At 43.9% G+C, this 17,666-nt stretch overlaps 1 protein-coding gene across 1 annotated transcript; it reads right to left on the bottom strand.

Annotated features, from left to right (window-relative positions):
• Positions 1-1,194: 1,194 nt before the first annotated feature.
• On the bottom strand, positions 1,195-11,599 carry Sdhaf4 (succinate dehydrogenase complex assembly factor 4). Its single transcript, XM_028867998.2, has 3 exons — positions 11,495-11,599; positions 8,815-8,964; positions 1,195-1,578 (listed from the first exon to the last, which is right to left on the bottom strand). The coding sequence occupies exons 1-3, from the start codon at positions 11,547-11,549 to the stop codon at positions 1,469-1,471; spliced, it is 315 nt and encodes a 104-aa protein (XP_028723831.1). The 5' UTR covers positions 11,550-11,599; the 3' UTR covers positions 1,195-1,468.
• Positions 11,600-17,666: the final 6,067 nt, after the last annotated feature.

Genomic DNA, 17,666 nt, shown 5'->3' with positions numbered 1-17,666 from the left:
TCAAGACAGGGTTTCTCTGTGTAGCTTTGCGCCTTTCCTGGAATTCACTCTGTAGTCTAGGTTGGCCTCGAACTCACAGAGATCCACCTGCCTCTGCCTCCTGAGTGCTGGGATTAAAGGCGTCTGCCACCACCGCCCGGCCGGAAACATTTTCTTAACTGAGGTTCCCTCTTCCAAAATGACTCCAGCTTATGCAAAATCAGCACACGTAGTCATAGCAACAGTCATGTGTAGCAGGCATCTTAAAAGTTCTTATTAATAAAATCAAACCCGAGGCGAGTTATTGGGGTCCATGCAGGTAGATCAGAGAGACAGAACAAGCCACAGCTAACCTCACCTGGTCAACTTCTCAGCTGGTCTTGTTTCCTCATACTGGAAGCTTCTGTGTCCTCATCCCAATGGTTCTCAGCTGAACTGCTGCTGTAAAGCCTGAAGCTTAACCAGCCACATGTTTAACCAGCCAAATGCTGCTAGTTTCTGGTCCTCACGCCTTATATATCTTTCTGCTTTCTACCACCACTCTCTTGGGATTAAAGGCTGGCTTTCTGGGATTAAAGGCGTGTGTCACCATGCTTGGCTTTTTCCAATGTGGCCTTGAACTCACAGAGATCCAAAGGGATTTCTATCTCTGGAATGCTACGATTAAAGGTGTGTGCTATCACTGCCTAACTAGTGGCTTTTCTGTTCTCTGACCCCAGATAAGTTTATTAAGGTACACGATATTTTGGGGAACACAATACCACCACAGTCATGGAAAAGTTATTTTCTTGGGGCTGGGAAGATGACTCTGTGGTTAAGAGAGAGTACAGCTTTTGCAGAGAACATGAGTTTGCTTCCCAGGGCCCAGGTCAGGAGGCTCACAACAGCCTGTAACTACAGCTCCAGAAAAATCTGACGCCCTCTTCTGGCTTCTTAGGGCAACTGCACTCACATGCACATACACACAGACATACATATATAAACATAGTTAAAAACAATATACATTAAATGTCAGGGGCTGGAAAGATGGCTCAGAGGTTTAGAGCACTTGCTCTTGCAGAGGACCTGGGTTCAGTTTCCAGCACCCACAGGGTGACTCACAACAACCCATAACTCCAGTACCAGGGGATCTGATGCCTTCTTCTGGCCTTCATGGGCACAAAGCTCATACTTGCATGCATGAGAAACATTCACAAAATAAAATACCAATCTAAAGACAATCTTTAAAAATTATTTATTTACATGTGCATTTTATAAGCAACTGACTGAATTGATAAAGATCACGGCAAAGGCTTGCAGCTCTCTCTACCCCAACACACTTAAAGTTAACATGTGCAAATGGACAAGTGTTTCCACTTCCTAGATATAGCTTCACAGCTGTCATGTATTTTAAAACACACGATGAACATCACATGGCTTAAAGGATATAGAGAAAGAACAATGTGAAGTAAGCCATTCAGAAAATGATTCTGCAGTTAAAGAATGTGACTTAAAAGTCGATACAGCGTCCTTTCCGTTCCCAGTCCCCATAGCGTGTGGGCTCCGGGCCCCTGGGTCCACCTTTTTCTTTGGTAACTGGATTAACATCATCTGGAAACTCTAAGGAAGACAAAAGATAAGAACAAGGCAGTCAGCAGAGATGGAAGAACACCACACGGTCAGTTTTGGGGACAGGATTGCACAAGCTGGTTATGAGTGCCTGGCTTATCATACAGTCTTTATATGAATCATGCATATGGTTCTTCCCCTTCCTTCCCTGGCACTTGAGATATGCATTTTTCATATTCAATCAACTTTACTAACACTGATGACTTCCAACTCTTGGAGTGCTTTCAGGTCTAGAAACTACTAGAAGGTAGTTTCATCTGTGGTACTGGACCCAACAGGAGGGAAGGAGTGAGAACAGAGTACAGCTTCACCGGACTTGAAGGGTTTAGAGACAAGTTCTGTGTCTCCATTTTCTTTCCAGTCAAATGTGTGTGGTGTGTGCATATGGGTGGTGGTGGTCATACTTGCCTTATAGCACTGAAATGAACAAGGCAAATGTATGTGAAGAGTCTAGCACAGTGACAGGTATGTACAGGTGCTGACTGGTTTTACTTGTGAGCACTATTTCTCCTTAACACAGACTTTGGCTTCAGCAGATGGGTTTTACGAGCATAAGTGAAATCACTGGCCTTAACACTGTGTTCATGGGTTGGGGATACAACTCAGTAATAGAATGTTTGTTTAAGCATGAGTGAAGTTCAGTCTCCAGTAACAAACACGTGCACATGCAATGCATGCACGCACACACACAAATGTGCTGTGGAACAATCCTTTTCTACACTATGAATAGGCATTACTCTCATTGGTTAATAAAAAGTTCACAGGCTGGTAGCTGGGCAGGGAGTTAGGTGGGAAAGCAGAACTGATAATGATGGGAAGAAGGAGGGTGGAGTCAGGAGAGACACCAAGAGCTATCCAGGAAGCAAAACATGCTAGAGGACAAGTAAAGCCTTGAGCTGAGTGGCAATACAAAGATTAATAGAAATGGGTTAATTTAAATGTAAGAGTTAGCTAGTAACAAACCTAAGTTATTGACCAAGCATTTATAATTCATATAGGCCCCTGTGTGTTTATTTGGGACCAGGTGATCGGGACAGAAAACATCTGATTACAAAAATGCAGTACATTTTCCTGATAGGAGTCCTCACTGTGAACCAAGCCACATTCTGAGGATTTTAATTTTTAATTAATCCATCAATTTGATTGATTACTGTTTGATGGTAGGTGTCATGAATACTGCCCGGGTTGGTGTTAAATGCTGAGGGTCAAATGGTCAAATGATAATATAACCTGATACTGGGCTTTCAATTCTCAGCACTTTACACATGTTAACTCCCTCAGTCCACATAATAACTCTATGAGTCAGGAAACAATACTGCCCCCATGTTACAGGTGTACAAAGTTGTTCAGTGTCACACAGTGAGTGAACAGAGAGACTGAGTCTGCACTGAAACCCACATGCTGTACTGCTTTGTGTATAGAGAGAACAGATGAGGAACCGGCTGTTAGAAAGAACCTCCGATCTTAAGTGGTGTATTTTTGGAAAACTAAAAGATCATTGCCCCAAATTATGCAGCCCCTCTACAGACTAACCAAAGAAGATACAGAACTTCACCTTGAAACTTTGCAAATATTTCTTCAATCTTTATCTTTGTTGCCCTGTGCCTAATTCTCCCATACCCATGCCATCATTCTGTTTTCTGTTTTCAGGGAGCCTCTGCGATCCCCCTGAAAGCCGGTAACGGATGCTCTTCTTTGCCCCTGCCCCTTTTCCTGGGACTCTGGGTGTGGTAGTTAGCTGGGAATGCTGAGAGGAAACAGACTTCGTGGTTTATGCAATGGGAGTCTCGATGGGGTGTGGTTGGTTGGAGTGAGGGCCCTCTTCCTGACTGGGCTGTCCCTTCTTTATGAACTGTCACATGGAAAAGAGGGAGGCAGCGAGGTTTCCAGTGTCTCTCTCATAAGGGTACTAGTCCCACCAAGAAGCCCTCACCCATATGATCCAAACCTAATTATCTCCAGATACCCTCCATCTGGGGTCAGGGCTTTAACAGTACCAGGAAAAAAGAACATGCTGAGCCAGATTCAGTTGTATGATTGTAGACCCAGTTATTCAGGAAATGAAGGCAGAAGTTCCTGAGCCCAGTAGTTCCAGGTTATTCTAGAACATGAGATCCTTACTACACAGACACAGACTCTTACTACACACACACACACACACACACACACACACACACAGACCCTTAACATATACACACACAAGACCCTCACTACACACATACACACACTTACTATACACACACATAGTGAGACCCTTTAACACATGCATACACAAGACCCTTACTACGCGCGCACACACACACACACACACACACACACACACACACATGAACATGAATACAACATGCACATATATGTGCACACACATATATACATGACTGTATGCACACACTGAAATGCCCCTTCTCATTGCTGACCAAACCTTGATAGACTTTCCTCTGCTGACTTCCACTCCCCTGTCCAATTCTTGCCTCTAGTTTGTAATAACTCATAGACTTTTCTATCTTGCTCTGGAAAGATGAATATCGGATTATACTGTCATCCCTCCCCACCCCATTCTCCATCATCTCAATATCCACGTCAGGGACCACCAAACACAGAGGCTACAGAGGTCCCTAAACCTCCTTATAAGGAGGCTCGTCTCACTTGGGTCTCCCACTGGACTTTCTTATCCCCAGAATGTTTCTACTTCAGATCTCACTCTTGAGCTCTCCTCCCTGACCACACATCCCGTCTTCCCTCTTCTCCTCTCCTTTGCATCTGTTATACCCGGAAGTCTCCTGACTCTTCCTCCTTCTGTTACCACCAGCCTGACACTCTCAGCAGCTCACTCTTAACACTGCGGTGACGTGGTGTACCTCCTGTGCTCTGTCTCTTACATCTCTAGCCACGTGTGCATGGAAGCAAAGCATCTTTCTAACCCTAACCGATCTCTTCCGCATAGACTGAGTGAAGGATGCCAGGCACAAAAGACTATGTGTTCTCTCATTTACATAAAATCCTATAAGAAGCAAAACTACAGGGATTGAGAATGGATCAATGGTTGTGGGAGGAGGTGGGGATTAAAAATAAGCAAAAGATAACTCTGTAGGGAATAAGAAAACTTATACTTAATGTTGTTTACATGACTGCAAACATTTGTGAAAACTCACAGAACTGTATATTTAAATCACACTTTAATAGAGCTGGCTAGACAATCTCCAGCCCAATATATTTTTTAAAATTTGACTATATATGGCGGTGTACGCCTTCAATCCAAACACTTGGGAGGCAGAGTCAGGAGGATCTCTGTAATTTGGAGGCCAGCCTGGTCTACATAGGGAATTTCAGGCCAGCTAGCTGGGGTTACATAGTGAGATCATCTAAAAAAGAAAAAAACAAAAACAAAAACAAAAAAAGAAGACAGACGAGCAAACAAAAACCTCATCAAAACGTCTCTATTTACCTCCTGAGACAGGACCTCATGTAGCCCAGGCTGCCTGCCTTCAGCTTCTGATCTGCCTGTCTCACCAGTGCTGAAATTACAGGCATGCGCCGCCATGTTGGATTTATGGACTTAGAATGAGGCCAGGGCTCCATGCCTGTTAAGCCAGTGCTCTCCCGATGAGCTACCCTCAGTTCCCTTACTGACCACTCCCAGCTTTAAAAAACTGTTCTAATTACATCTATTGCTTGTGTGCATGTGTATACGTGTGTTGTGTTTTGTGTAGGTGCTGCAATGTGAGTGCTGAGGTCAGATGGAAATATTCAGGAACTGGTTCTCTCCTACAGTGGAGTCCCTGGGACTGAACTCAGGCTGTCGGGCTCAGCATAAGCATAGCTTGCTGGACCTTAACACTCAGATCTGACATGAAAAAGTCCGACATTCTATTAATCTACTATTTATACTTTATGCTGAGGCCATTCGGCTGTGCCTGACATGTGCCATGTTCTGTAATCTCTTCTTGTATGGCCATACCTTTCTCTCTTTTAAACATCTCCCTAGCACATCTACTTGTTACAGTTTTATTTTTCCTTTAAATTTCATTGGCCCCACCTTTTATGCTAATTCCCATCAGATGCTCATAGACAGCTATGTATCTCATCTTCCATTTACCCTGTCTGTCTGTCTGTCTGTCTATCTATCTATCTATCTATCTATCTATCTATCTATCTATCTATCTATCTATCTACCTACCTACCTACCATCTACCATCCATCCATCATCTATCCATTCATCCATTCATCTATCAATTATCTATCTATCCATCCATCTATCATCCACCTACCCATCATCCATCCATCCATCAATCAAATCATCTATCTATCTATCCTATCATCCATTCATCCATCCATCATCTATCTATCATCCATTCATCTATCTATCTATCTATCATCCACCCATCCATCATCCATCCATCCATCAATCCATCCATCCATCCATCCATCCATCCATCCATCGACAGAGTCTGGTAATGTATCCTATGTTGATCTAGCCATCACTATCCTACTGTGGCAGCCTCCTGGAATCCAGGAAGAAATGGCAGAAACAATGGATGAGAAGACAAAGAAAGCAAAACAAAAGCTGAATTGGAAACTTCCAGAAGCAGTAGTTAACACTGCCTAAGGTCATTGACTGTTCAGGTCAGGTTGAATGGTGTCTACTGGCACTGGGTGTTTAGCATTTTCTAAGGAACAGTGGTTTTTAATGTGATCATGAGGCATTAAAAAATGAAGATGTGTATTTACTGACACACACTGTCCAGGCAGTTTTGTCTTCTGACCTCTATCTAAGTGGGAAGATTTGGAAGCCATGCTGAAGCCCAGATGCCAGCACTAGGCTTTTAGCATTTCAGTCTCCAGAATCGTAGGCCAGAATGAACTCCTTTCCTGCTTTTGTTTGGCACGTATTATTCCTGTAAGTAGCCCTGTGTGATCGCTCATCTCAACTGTCAACTGGACAAGATGGAAAGGGACCCAGGAGACATCTCTGGTTGTTTCTACATGAGAGCTTCCAGAGAGAAGGAGAGATCCACCTTGAATGTCCACCCCATCGTATGCCTGGGATCCTGAAAACCAGAAAGCAAGCTGATCACCAGCACTTGCCTCTCTCTGCTTCCTGACAAGAGACTCGATGTGACTGTCACCTCACACTCCTGCCACCATGCCTCCTGTCACGACGGGCTGCACCCCTCTTAAGCTGTGAGCCAAAACAGACCCTCTCTTCCCTTAGTCGCTTTTGTCAAGAATTTCGTCACTGCAGTAAGAAAAGGTAACCAGTACATCCCCTTTCCCATGCTCCTGTCGGGAACCCCAATAAATTCATTGACTTACCAATTAGACAGAATCATTCTTTTGGCCTACTGGTGCCCCATCTGGGATGAACCGATTTCTTAAATGTCTCCCCATGAAAAGTCACCCAATACAATGAACATAGGAACTAGGCTGGAGCCAAGGCTTAGAGAACCACAATTTGGTTCCTAGTGTCAATGCAGGTGACTCACAACTGTCATAACTCCAGCTCCAGGAAATCCAATCGTTCTGGCTGCATGCACAGGCCCACACACAAAGAGACATACACAAACACATATGCATAAAGTCATAAAATAAAAAAAAAGAAAACAATAATGATACACTGTATTTAGTCTATTATCACCCTTAAAGAATGGAAAAGTACCGGCTCAGGACCTCCAAGACCAAGTTCTCAGCACAAAGGAGATTTATTTGCCCCAGAGGGACAGAGGTTAGGGAATAAGAGACAAAGTCAGGAGACAGAGGACCAGGGAGAAGGGAAAGGGAACGAGGGAAAGAGGGCAGGTTATTTGTCCTAGAGGACCAAGGACTCCCTCTGGATAGAGGGGAGACAGATATGGCACACAGGAAAATGGCAGTTTATACAGGTACAAGGGAAACCCGTGTTAGGATGTGTTTAATTTTAATTGGGCATGTTAATTAGGGAAGCCAAAGGGGGCTTTTGATGATTGGACTTCAATACTTTGATAACTGGACCTTAGTAGTCAGCCTCAGGAGGAGGAAGTGGCCCATAAGGGAATGGGCCTTGGGGGCTAGCTTCAGGAATGCAGTCTAAGGGTTTTTTTTAATCAAGAGGTAATGGGAGAGAAGGGCGAGGCCGGCCAGAGGCACATGCTCCAGTGGGCTAGTGTCTCTTCAGATGCCACTTTCTGTCCAGTGGACAGATGACAGGGAGCTACGAAGGAAGGTTATTAGAGTTGAGAGAATGAGAGATGTCTTCTCTTCACTATGCAGTCCTGTGTTCCATCCTCTTCTAAGACCCAGCATCTTCACTGTGCCCTGACTCCTCAGCTTTACCCTGTACATTCAGGACGATCTACTGCATGCTGCAGCTGGTCTTTTCACAGCAGCTGGTTTCATCAACAAACAAAGGCTTGTTATTTGTATCACAGAGGAAACCGACTTCTATGTTTTACCTTTTGAATAATGAAAGTATAGTAAAGGGTTGGGGATTCAGCTCAGTGGTAGAGCGCTTGCGTAGCAAGCACAAGGTCCTAGGTTTGGTCCTCAGCTGGGGGCGGGGGGGAGTATAGTAAAAACAAACAAACCAACCCCCCCCACAAGTAACTAAATAAGTACTAAAACTCAGAAACCCTTCCTTTGAGACAGTCTATGTTGCTCAGGCTGGCCTCACATTCCTGATTCTCTGGCATCAGTTTCCAGAGTGCTGGTATTCCAGACTGGGCCACCATTTCTAGCTTTAGAAATACCTTTTGGTGGGGGTTGCATGCGTACGTGTGTATGCTTATGTTTACACATGTGTGATGTACGTGTGCTCTTGTGTGTGTGTGCATCCATGCACTTGTGTGCATGTGCATGCAGAGGTCAGAGAATGACTTCAGGTCTCTCTCTGGATTGCTCTCCATCTTATATACCGAAGCAAGGTCTTTCATTTAAGCCCAGACTGTCAAGTCCGACAGTCTAGGTAGCCAACTGGCCCCAGGGATTCCCTGTATCTTCTGTGGGCTGCCATGGCTGTTAGCATAAGAGTGCTGGAATCTACACTCTGGGAGGCATCTCACCAACCCAAAACCTTCTTAAAGAAGTTAACAACCACACATACAGATAGTCCACATGGTATTTTTACTCACTGAAATATCCTTTATAGCTGGTAATAACGGCGAAGAGCACATTTCACTTCTGGCATCCATTTTCTAGAACGGACATTTTCTTTGCTACGTTAGGCACCCACCCACAGTGGTGGAGTCTACTCACTCTTGAGTGGCTCCCTCTCCAAGTTCGAGTCCTCGGGAGCATCAAAACGACCGACTGGCAACTTGGACTTCTTAAGAGGTTGCTTCCCAAGTTCAGATTTTCCTTCTCCGTAACTCACCTTCCTCAAAGAATGATTCAGAAGGGAGGATCCTAATGAAGAAAAAAAAATATTTTACTTTAAAAAAATTGACTATTTTTGCCTACTTGTGTTTTTGATCATTTACCATAATTCAAAAGGGACAAATGGCATCCAGTGAAAATCCTTTCCTGAATGCCTACATTCTACACAGCTATTTCCCTCCCTTAGAGATAACCAGTGCTACAAAGTTTGCAAAGAGCTATAAAGTAAGGAGGCGGGCAAATACAGGGAATAGTTTCGTAACCTAGGACTCCGTCTAGTTTGGAATATGCACACGGTCCTCTTCTAATAATGCGCTTGGCAGCCTAATTTCCTTACCTGTACACACTAAGCACAGGAATCTTTCTCCAAGCGATGCACCTAGCAACATAACCCCCAACCCCCAGCACCAACAGCACCAGGATGCATGCACGTACATCCCTCTCTGAAGCATGAGATTTTCCTCCTTTCTCAACAGGAAGCTTAATCAAATTCTATTTAGTTGTACTCTTCTCATGTTCCAATACAGGACCAGAAAGGCCCATCGGTCCTACACTGTTTGGGTGCTTACCCAGTAAGGTAAAACTGTGCCCTAAAAGTAATTTTTTTTTTTAAAGGAAAATCTTCTATTTACCATCTTATGTCTAGTTTGGCAAGCATGATTGAAGTAAGATGCATTATAAGAAGGAACATATACAGAAAATGGTTGTGCTACCTAGTATAGTATATCAATTTAAGTGAGAACCACCCCAACTCCTTAGTAACCAGCCCCCTCTTCCCTGTACACCCCATTAAAGAGACCCTAGGCAACACACTCTGGCCCTTCTTCATTGTGGCTTGTGTTGTTGGAGGTTTTTCTTCTTTTTGCTCTTTTGGGGGACCTGCCACTCAGCTCCCAAATAAATTTACACACAAAGGCTTATTATTAATTATGAATGCCTTGCCTTAGCTTGGCTTGGTTTCTAGCCAGCTTTTCTTAACTTATCCCGACTACCTTTTGCCTCTAGGCTTTTCCTTTTCTATTTCTGTATATCTTTTTTTTATTTCTTCATCCATGGCTGGCTGTGTAGCTGGGTGGCTGGCCCCTGGAGTCCCCCTCCTTCTCTGGCTGCTAGACCTAGCCCTGCTCTCAGATTTCTCCCTCTATATATTCTCTCTGCCTGCCAGCCCTGCCTATCCTTTCTCCTGACTTGCTATTGGCCAGGTCTTTATTAGACCATCAGGTGTTTTAGACAGGCGCAGTAACACATCTTCACAGAGTTAAACAAATGCAACATAAACAAAAGTAACAGACCTTAAAATAATATTCTACTACAGGCCTGCTGCTCTCTTGCAGTGTAAGAATTCAAACAAAGTTTCGCTGCTATTCTGCAATCTGTGTGAGCTTTAATTTCAATTTCTTGGATAAGGAAGCAGTTGGCTTGCCCCAACCCTGACGGGAAAATCAATACAACAGCATCCTTTAGGAACTTACATCTTGTGCTGGGGCATGGGGAACACAAAACAGTAGCACTCTATGCTAGTGTTCCTAGTACTGCCCAAGTATCCATAAGGAGAATGGAAAATGTATCATACACAGGTAAAAGATACCACCTCACATTTCTGTATGGAGTGATCTTGAAATATGAGTAGTTAAAAAAAAAAAAAGCAATGACTGCAAACTGCATCGAACCATTTCCATGGGAAAATGGGTTCATTGATGTTCCTTTTGCTTTATACTTTATACATGGGTCAAGTGTGTCTATACATAATTTCTGGTATCAAACATAACATAATTGTTTAAAAACAGCAGAATGCTGGATAAACACTAAAGTTATCACCTAAGGGTTTGGAGTGAGCCTTTCGTTTTTTATAATATTTATTGTATAGATCATTTGAGATTTGAACAACCAACAGGTACCAAGTATTTGAAGGGAAAAACTAGAAAGTTTAATAAAAAAAAAAAAAATGGGGTCCTTTGTTAAGAAAGCAGTAATTCTGTCTTCAGTTTACGTAACATCTCAGGGATGTCATCAATTAAACTTACATTCTGCACCCTCTTTGGGATGCTAATTGAGGAATATATTGAGAAATAATGAAACAGTTTTGAAAAACGCTAGTTTCTACAGAAAGCACGCAGGCATCTCTTCTAAACAGTTCTTGGCTTCGTGTACTTTTCGTTGTATGTACTCATTTATCTGACTTTCGCTTAGAGAACATTTAGAGCAGGCTGACCTTGAACTCAATAGATCCTCCTGCCTCTGTATGCCTAGTGCTGGACTAAAAAAGCATGCACCCTCTGCCGGGTACAAATTATTCTTGATGTAAGCAAACAAGTAAATGAATGACACTCATCCTCGAAGTGTCCTTCTTCTCCATACGGCCCCAGCGGCATCTAAGTGCCAGCCGCTCCTCGCAAACCACCCGCAAAGTCCGCGCCCCTCCTCCAAGCACACCCAAAGGCTCGGAACCCCGCGATCCTAGTGCACCGAGGTCGGGTCTCCGCCCCGGCGTCTTCCCCTATCAGAAGCCGGCTTCCCCCGCGGGTTTCCGAGTCTCGGGACCTCGGGCGGATCGCCTTACTTGTTGCTCTCCAGAGGGAGGCCGCCAAAGACCCGGAAAGGATCGTGGAGCTCATACTGCCGCCTCCCGCAGCGTCTGCGCACGCGCAGCCAAGTGGGCGGGGCTACCGCCAACCCAACCGGGAACCCGCGCGGTTTGCGCAGGCGTCAGCGAAAGCAGAGTTGGGCGGAGCTTCGCTGTGTCCGGCCCACTGACCCGCCGGTTCCCGGTGCCTCCTGTAATTTGGCATAGCTGCTCCTCCAACCTTTAACCCTCGGAGTCCCTGGCGATCGCTCCTAGCTATTCCGATGGACTTAAGGACAAAACTGAAAGCCTGAACGGAAGTAACAAGTTCTAGAAGAGGGAAGTTCCTAGTCCAACAAGGAGATGGAAACATGAATCACCCTAATCTGATCATTACGGTTTTTTTTTTTTTTTTTTTGGTTTTTCGAGACAGGGTTTCTCTGTGTAGCTTTGCGCCTTTCCTGGAACTCGCTTGGTAGCCCAGGCTGGCCTCGAACTCACAGAGATCCTCCTGGCTCTGCCTCCCGAGTGCTGGGATTAAAGGCGTGCGCCACCACCGCCCGGCTGATCATTACGTTTTTTAGACATGTATTAATATTGAATCACTAGATACTAGGGTTTTTGTTGTTGTTTGGTTGGTTGGTTGGTTTTTCAAGACAGGGTTTCTCTGTGTAGTTTTGGTGCCTGTCCTGGATCTCGCTGGCCTCGAGCTCACAGAGATCCGCCTGCCTCTGCCTCCCGAGCGCTGGGATTAAAGGCGAGTGCCACCGTGGCCCGGCTGATACTAGTGATTTTTAAAAGTTTCATCATCACATGCCACATAGGTGCGCCAAAATATTGCTCCATAAATCTGTAGTTAAAAAATACCAAACACAAACATTTACTTACATTGAATGTTCCCATATTTTGAAAATAAAATTTTAGTAAGTTCAGAATATCCAGTCATGCGAATTGATTATTGAGAATGTTTCATGTCAGGGATCTTTTTAAAAAATTTAAAAAATACTGGGGAACTAGAGAGATGGCTTCTCTTTCAGAGGACCTGGGTTCTAGTCCTAGCACCCACAGGGCAACTCACAAGTTTGTAACTCCAGTTTCAGAGTGTCTGACAGCCTCTTCTGGACTTTGTTGGCAGTGGGCATGCACATGACATGCATACATATATGCATACATGCCAGCAAAACACTCATACAAACAAAAAATCTTTTTAAAAATAATTGAGGTAAAAACCTTTATACATGACAAATAATGCAAAGTGTCCCCTCCCCTACTCCATTATTAGAAAACAAACCAAATCCATGGTTGGTTAGATGAGTTACTGCATTAAACTCTGTCTTGGAGTCAAAAGCATTGCCTCCAAGAAGAGCTTACCACAGCAACTTTCTCTTCCCCCAGCTGTGTTTGCTCTGTGGATCCATTAATACAGTAGCCATGGTGATAAGAACAAAGACACACATGTACATTTAACTGTCTTCCCCTTCCCAGGACTGATTGGTTAGCACCACTACTTAGTAATTCTAATGGCTGACTTGACCTGTGCTATAGTATTAAGCAGCCAAAAAGACAGGTCTGATTACAAGGGAATCTATCCAACTATCACGAAGAAGGTAGCAATTTGCTCTTAAATAATTATTGTGTTTGGACTGCTTTCCCTGAATTATCTGTCATACACTTCACTTCATCTGTGGCCTTACTGAATGCTTTGTATAATAAATATCCTTAAGCAGTGTCCCACACAACAGTGCTTATCAAAAGAACTTTTTCCCTGTGAATGTGAACCGGATAGCTGGAGGATCCACCAATCCCTATCAAGTATTCTATCTTCCAGACTCTGGCCTTGTAGGATGATGGACAGTTCCACAGGTTTGGTTTTGGACCAGGTGATAAAATATTTTGCTATGCTGTCCCTAAAAGATGTCATATGTTCCAAATAAGTTAACAGTCTTGAGATCACTTGTGTTGACAGGAGTCCAGAGAGTAGAAGAGGACGACACCCTTTTACTTCTACACGCTGCCTATGTTTTGCTTCTCACTTGAGGAGACATTCTACCATAACCATCACTGCCTATTATTTCCTAGTGTACCAGTGTTGCAGATTGTTGTCCACTAAGAGAACAGGTGTGATTACCTCAAGGACAAGACACCCCCACTGTACACCCCTGGGGCTGTTAGCGTTCCCTTTTGAGACTCTCCTAAGATTCTAGTCACTCCCTCCGGTGCCTCTCCCAGATGCCTGTAATTCTGCCCCAGCTACACAAGGTCTTGGAAAATGTTAAGAGAATACAGAAATAGAATGCTAACTAGACAGGGAGTCCATTAATGTAGCTATGGGAACATTGTCATCCATGCTAGTGTGGGGCTTTTCAGAGATGTAGCTGTTTGGGGTTGGTTACCTATGCTCCACTGGGCGCCAATGTTATGATACTGTATGCTAGGCAGCAGGTAGAGCCACAGCGGGTGAGAGACAGAGATGCCATGCAGACAGCGCTCAGTGAAAAGTTTTATTTGGTTGGGGAGGGGAGGGGGGAGAGGAAGAGGGAAGAGGGGAGAGAGAGAGAGAGAGAGAAAGAGAGAGAGAGAGAGAGGGAGAGAGAGAGAGAGAGAGAGAGAGAGAGAGGGTGCACACCTCATGGAAGGAAAGCAGAAGAGAGAGAAGGGGTGGAGTTTTTCCTTTTACACACAGGGCGGAGCCAAGGGGCAGGATTTTAAGGGGCGGATCAGAATATTAACATCTGGTTCATCAATCTTGACAGGAGTGGAATCATTCCTTTGGTCTCTCATTGATGTGTGTAATGCCCGGCCAGAATTTGTATTTTTAATAGCTTCTCATCAAGGAAGATGGCAAAACACCGTACTATATTTCCTTTCCCACTGGTTCATACATGTTTACAGATGCTGTTTTTCGTTTTTCCTACCATAGTCATTTGTGGCATTTGAATGAGAATGCCCCCATAGGCTCCTCTATGTGAACGTCTAGTGCCAAGTTGGTGGACTGTTTTGGGAAGGGTTATGAGGTGTTGGAGGCCTTGTTGGAGGAGGCTGTCACTGGGGAGTGGACTTTGTGGTTTCATAAGCCCATGCCAGATTCAGTGCCATTCTCTGCTTGTGGATCAGGATGTAAAGAGAAACACAAAATATACAGTTTGAGGAGCAAAAGAGCACCAGGGAATGCCATGTTGCAGCCAAGCCCTGTGCTCAAGGAAATAAAAAGTTTAAAGGCCTGATTCAAAATGGAATGATGGGAATGCCTTATTGTCTCAGAGCAAGACTCCATCCAGCTAAGCTTCCAACTTGTGAAAAGTAACTAAATCAAAGTTTAAAGAACAAAGAAAATCATCAACAATGGAAAGTTTATGCAAATATAATGAACAGGTTCCTGGCCCAGAAAACAGAATTTGGCAGTTTGGGTCATGTGTTTCTGGCGTTGGATACAGAAAAGAGATTATGGAATCTTCTTCCACAGCTGAGAAAAGCCACCAAGGCCACGCTTGTGGCAGGGGTGTCCCTACATGGAGGCCTTAGACACCAGCCATTTCATGAAGCTGTGAAGGTGAAGCCTAGAGTGCCTTGGAGACCCCAGGATGTTGGGAGATGCCTGAGCTGTGGGATGCCTGTCAAGGACAACTGTAGAATCAGCCCAAGTGAGAGAATATGTCGCAGTCAGCAAAGATGGGAGGTAGAGTCATCTAAGTTCTTTGCCATAGGACATAGAGAGACAGGATTTGGAGTTTGCTCTGCCGACTCTTCATTATGTTCCTGTAGATGTAACCAACCGTCTTATAGAAACACAGAACCAATGTAAAAGAGAAAGCCAAGAGGTCAGAGCTCAGTGCTAAAATCTCACCCTTCTTCCTGCGGAGGTCCTAGCTTCCCGAAAGAGACCTATTTTCTGTGTGTATGTCTTTTCATAGTCTTTTGTTTTGTCTTTTCATTGGTTGTAAACCCAAACACGTGACTGCCTCGTCACTGTCTGTAATGTACAGCCCCCCAGGTCTTAAAGGCGTATGTCTCCAATGTTGGCTGTATCCCTGAACACACAGAGATCTACCTAGCTCTTCTACCAAGTGCTGGGATTAAAGGCGTGTGCCACCACCGCCACACTCTTGCTATGGCTCTAATAGCTCTGACCTCCGGGGCAACTTTATTTAACATACAATCAAAATCACATTTCAGTACAATTAGAATACCACCACATGTTCCCTTGCCTCCCTCGAAGAACAGTAATGTATATTCTGGGCCATTGTATGTTGGACTATGTGATTTGCTTATTGCTTTTACATGGGGTTACAGTTGAGAGAGACTTCCTTGAGGCTCAAGAGACATGGACTTTGCACAGTATTGAGACTCAAAGACTATGGGGGATTTTGAAGCTGGACTGAATCGAACTTGCATTTTGATATGGCTATAAGCCTTTGGAATCCAGGGCCTGGGATGTGGTTTGAATGAGAATGGCTTCTGTAGACTCACATATCTGAATGCCTAGTCCCCAACTGGTAGACTGTTTGGGGGGAGGATTAGGTGTGGTCTTGTTGGAGGAGGTGTGTTACTGGGGTGAGCTTTGAGGCTTTGAAAGCCCATGGCAGATTCAGTGCAACCCTGAGGCCCATGGATCACGATGTAAAGCTCCCAGCTGCTCCTTCACGACGCCTGTATGCTTCCTGTCATGACCATGGACTCACTCTCTAAAACTGTTAAGCAATTCCCCAGGTAAATGCTTTCTTTTCTAAGAGTTGCTTTGGTTATAGTGTCTCTTCAAAGCAAAAAACAAAAAAACCAAAAAAATCCTGCCCCCCCCAAACAAAACAAAAACAAACAAACAAAAAAAACCCAGTAACTAAGACTATTATTATATATAAAGTGGTTAGGGCTCTAACTTTATGTCCAGTTTGTTGTTTTAGAAACAAAGGATACCCATAGTGGATGAGAACAGTGCATGTGAAACACAAAAGAGGGGCCATAAAATCTGATATTCTTAGTGATCTTAGGAGTTGAAACCAGGGCTTCACACATGCTTTTGAGACAGGATTTCAAGTATTTCAGGAAGGCCTGTTTACCCTATCTCAGCCTCCTTGGCAACTAGGATTACAGGCATGCACATTTGGCTGATGCTTTATAATTGGTGCTATTACCAAACTCATTTTATATGCTTGGTGAATCTTAGTATTAATGGCTCCCTTTTCAACTTCAATTATAGTAATTCAATATATTTAAATGTTACTTCAATGTGATCAGCATGAAATTATTAAATACAGTTGTTACTAAGCCTTGTGGTTAGTGGTGTAGAGTGATTACTAGCACCAAAACCTGTGTACATGTCTACATGCATTTCTTTAGAATAGTTGTTCTCAACCTGTAGGTTGCAACCCCCATGTTACATATCAGATATTTACATTATAATTCATGACAGTAGCAACATTACAGTTATGAAATAGTAACAAAATAATTTTATGGTCAGGGGTCATCACAACATGAGGAACTGTATTAAAGTTAGGAAGGTTGAGAATCGCTACTCTAGAACTAAAATATAATCTAACAGGATTTAGCACTAATATAAGGAAAAGGGAAACTGGTATTTAACATGCAGAATTCTTATGAAGATAACTTCAAGTAAGCCTTGGCATTCAATATGCACTGGATTATTTATTGGCTAGCTGTTAAGCATACCAAGCCTTCCTACAACACATCATTTGTGATGAAAATTTTCAGTTTAAGACTGAGCCCTGATTGGGCTGAACCCTGATGGAGCACTCTTCTTTTTTGGGCTTGCTCCTGCTCGTCTCATACTGGTTGGCACAGCTCTGCTTCTTGGTAGAGCTTCCTGTCTACTGAGCCACTGCGGCCCTCTTCTCATGGTACCTACCTCATCCTATTGCAGGCTAACACGGGACAGTCTCAGGCAACGGCAGGGAAGGGGGGCTGGGAGCGCAGGTATTCAAGATCTTTGAAGATTAGGTCCACAGGGAGAGATGGCTCAGCAATTAAGGGCACTACTGGCTGCTGTCCCAGAGAACCCAGGTTTGATTCTCAGTACCCCAAAAGCCATTCGCAGTTCCGCGGACTGTACACCCTCTTCTGGCCTCTGCAGGCACCAGGCACACAAGTAGTGCACATATATACATGCAGGCAAAACACTAATACACATAAAATAATTAAAACAAACAAGAAACTA

The sequence above is a fragment of the Peromyscus leucopus genome, chromosome 16_21 (assembly GCF_004664715.2).
Source record: "Peromyscus leucopus breed LL Stock chromosome 16_21, UCI_PerLeu_2.1, whole genome shotgun sequence".
NCBI lineage: Eukaryota > Metazoa > Chordata > Mammalia > Rodentia > Cricetidae > Peromyscus > Peromyscus leucopus.
This window is presented reverse-complemented; position numbering and strand designations above follow the sequence as displayed.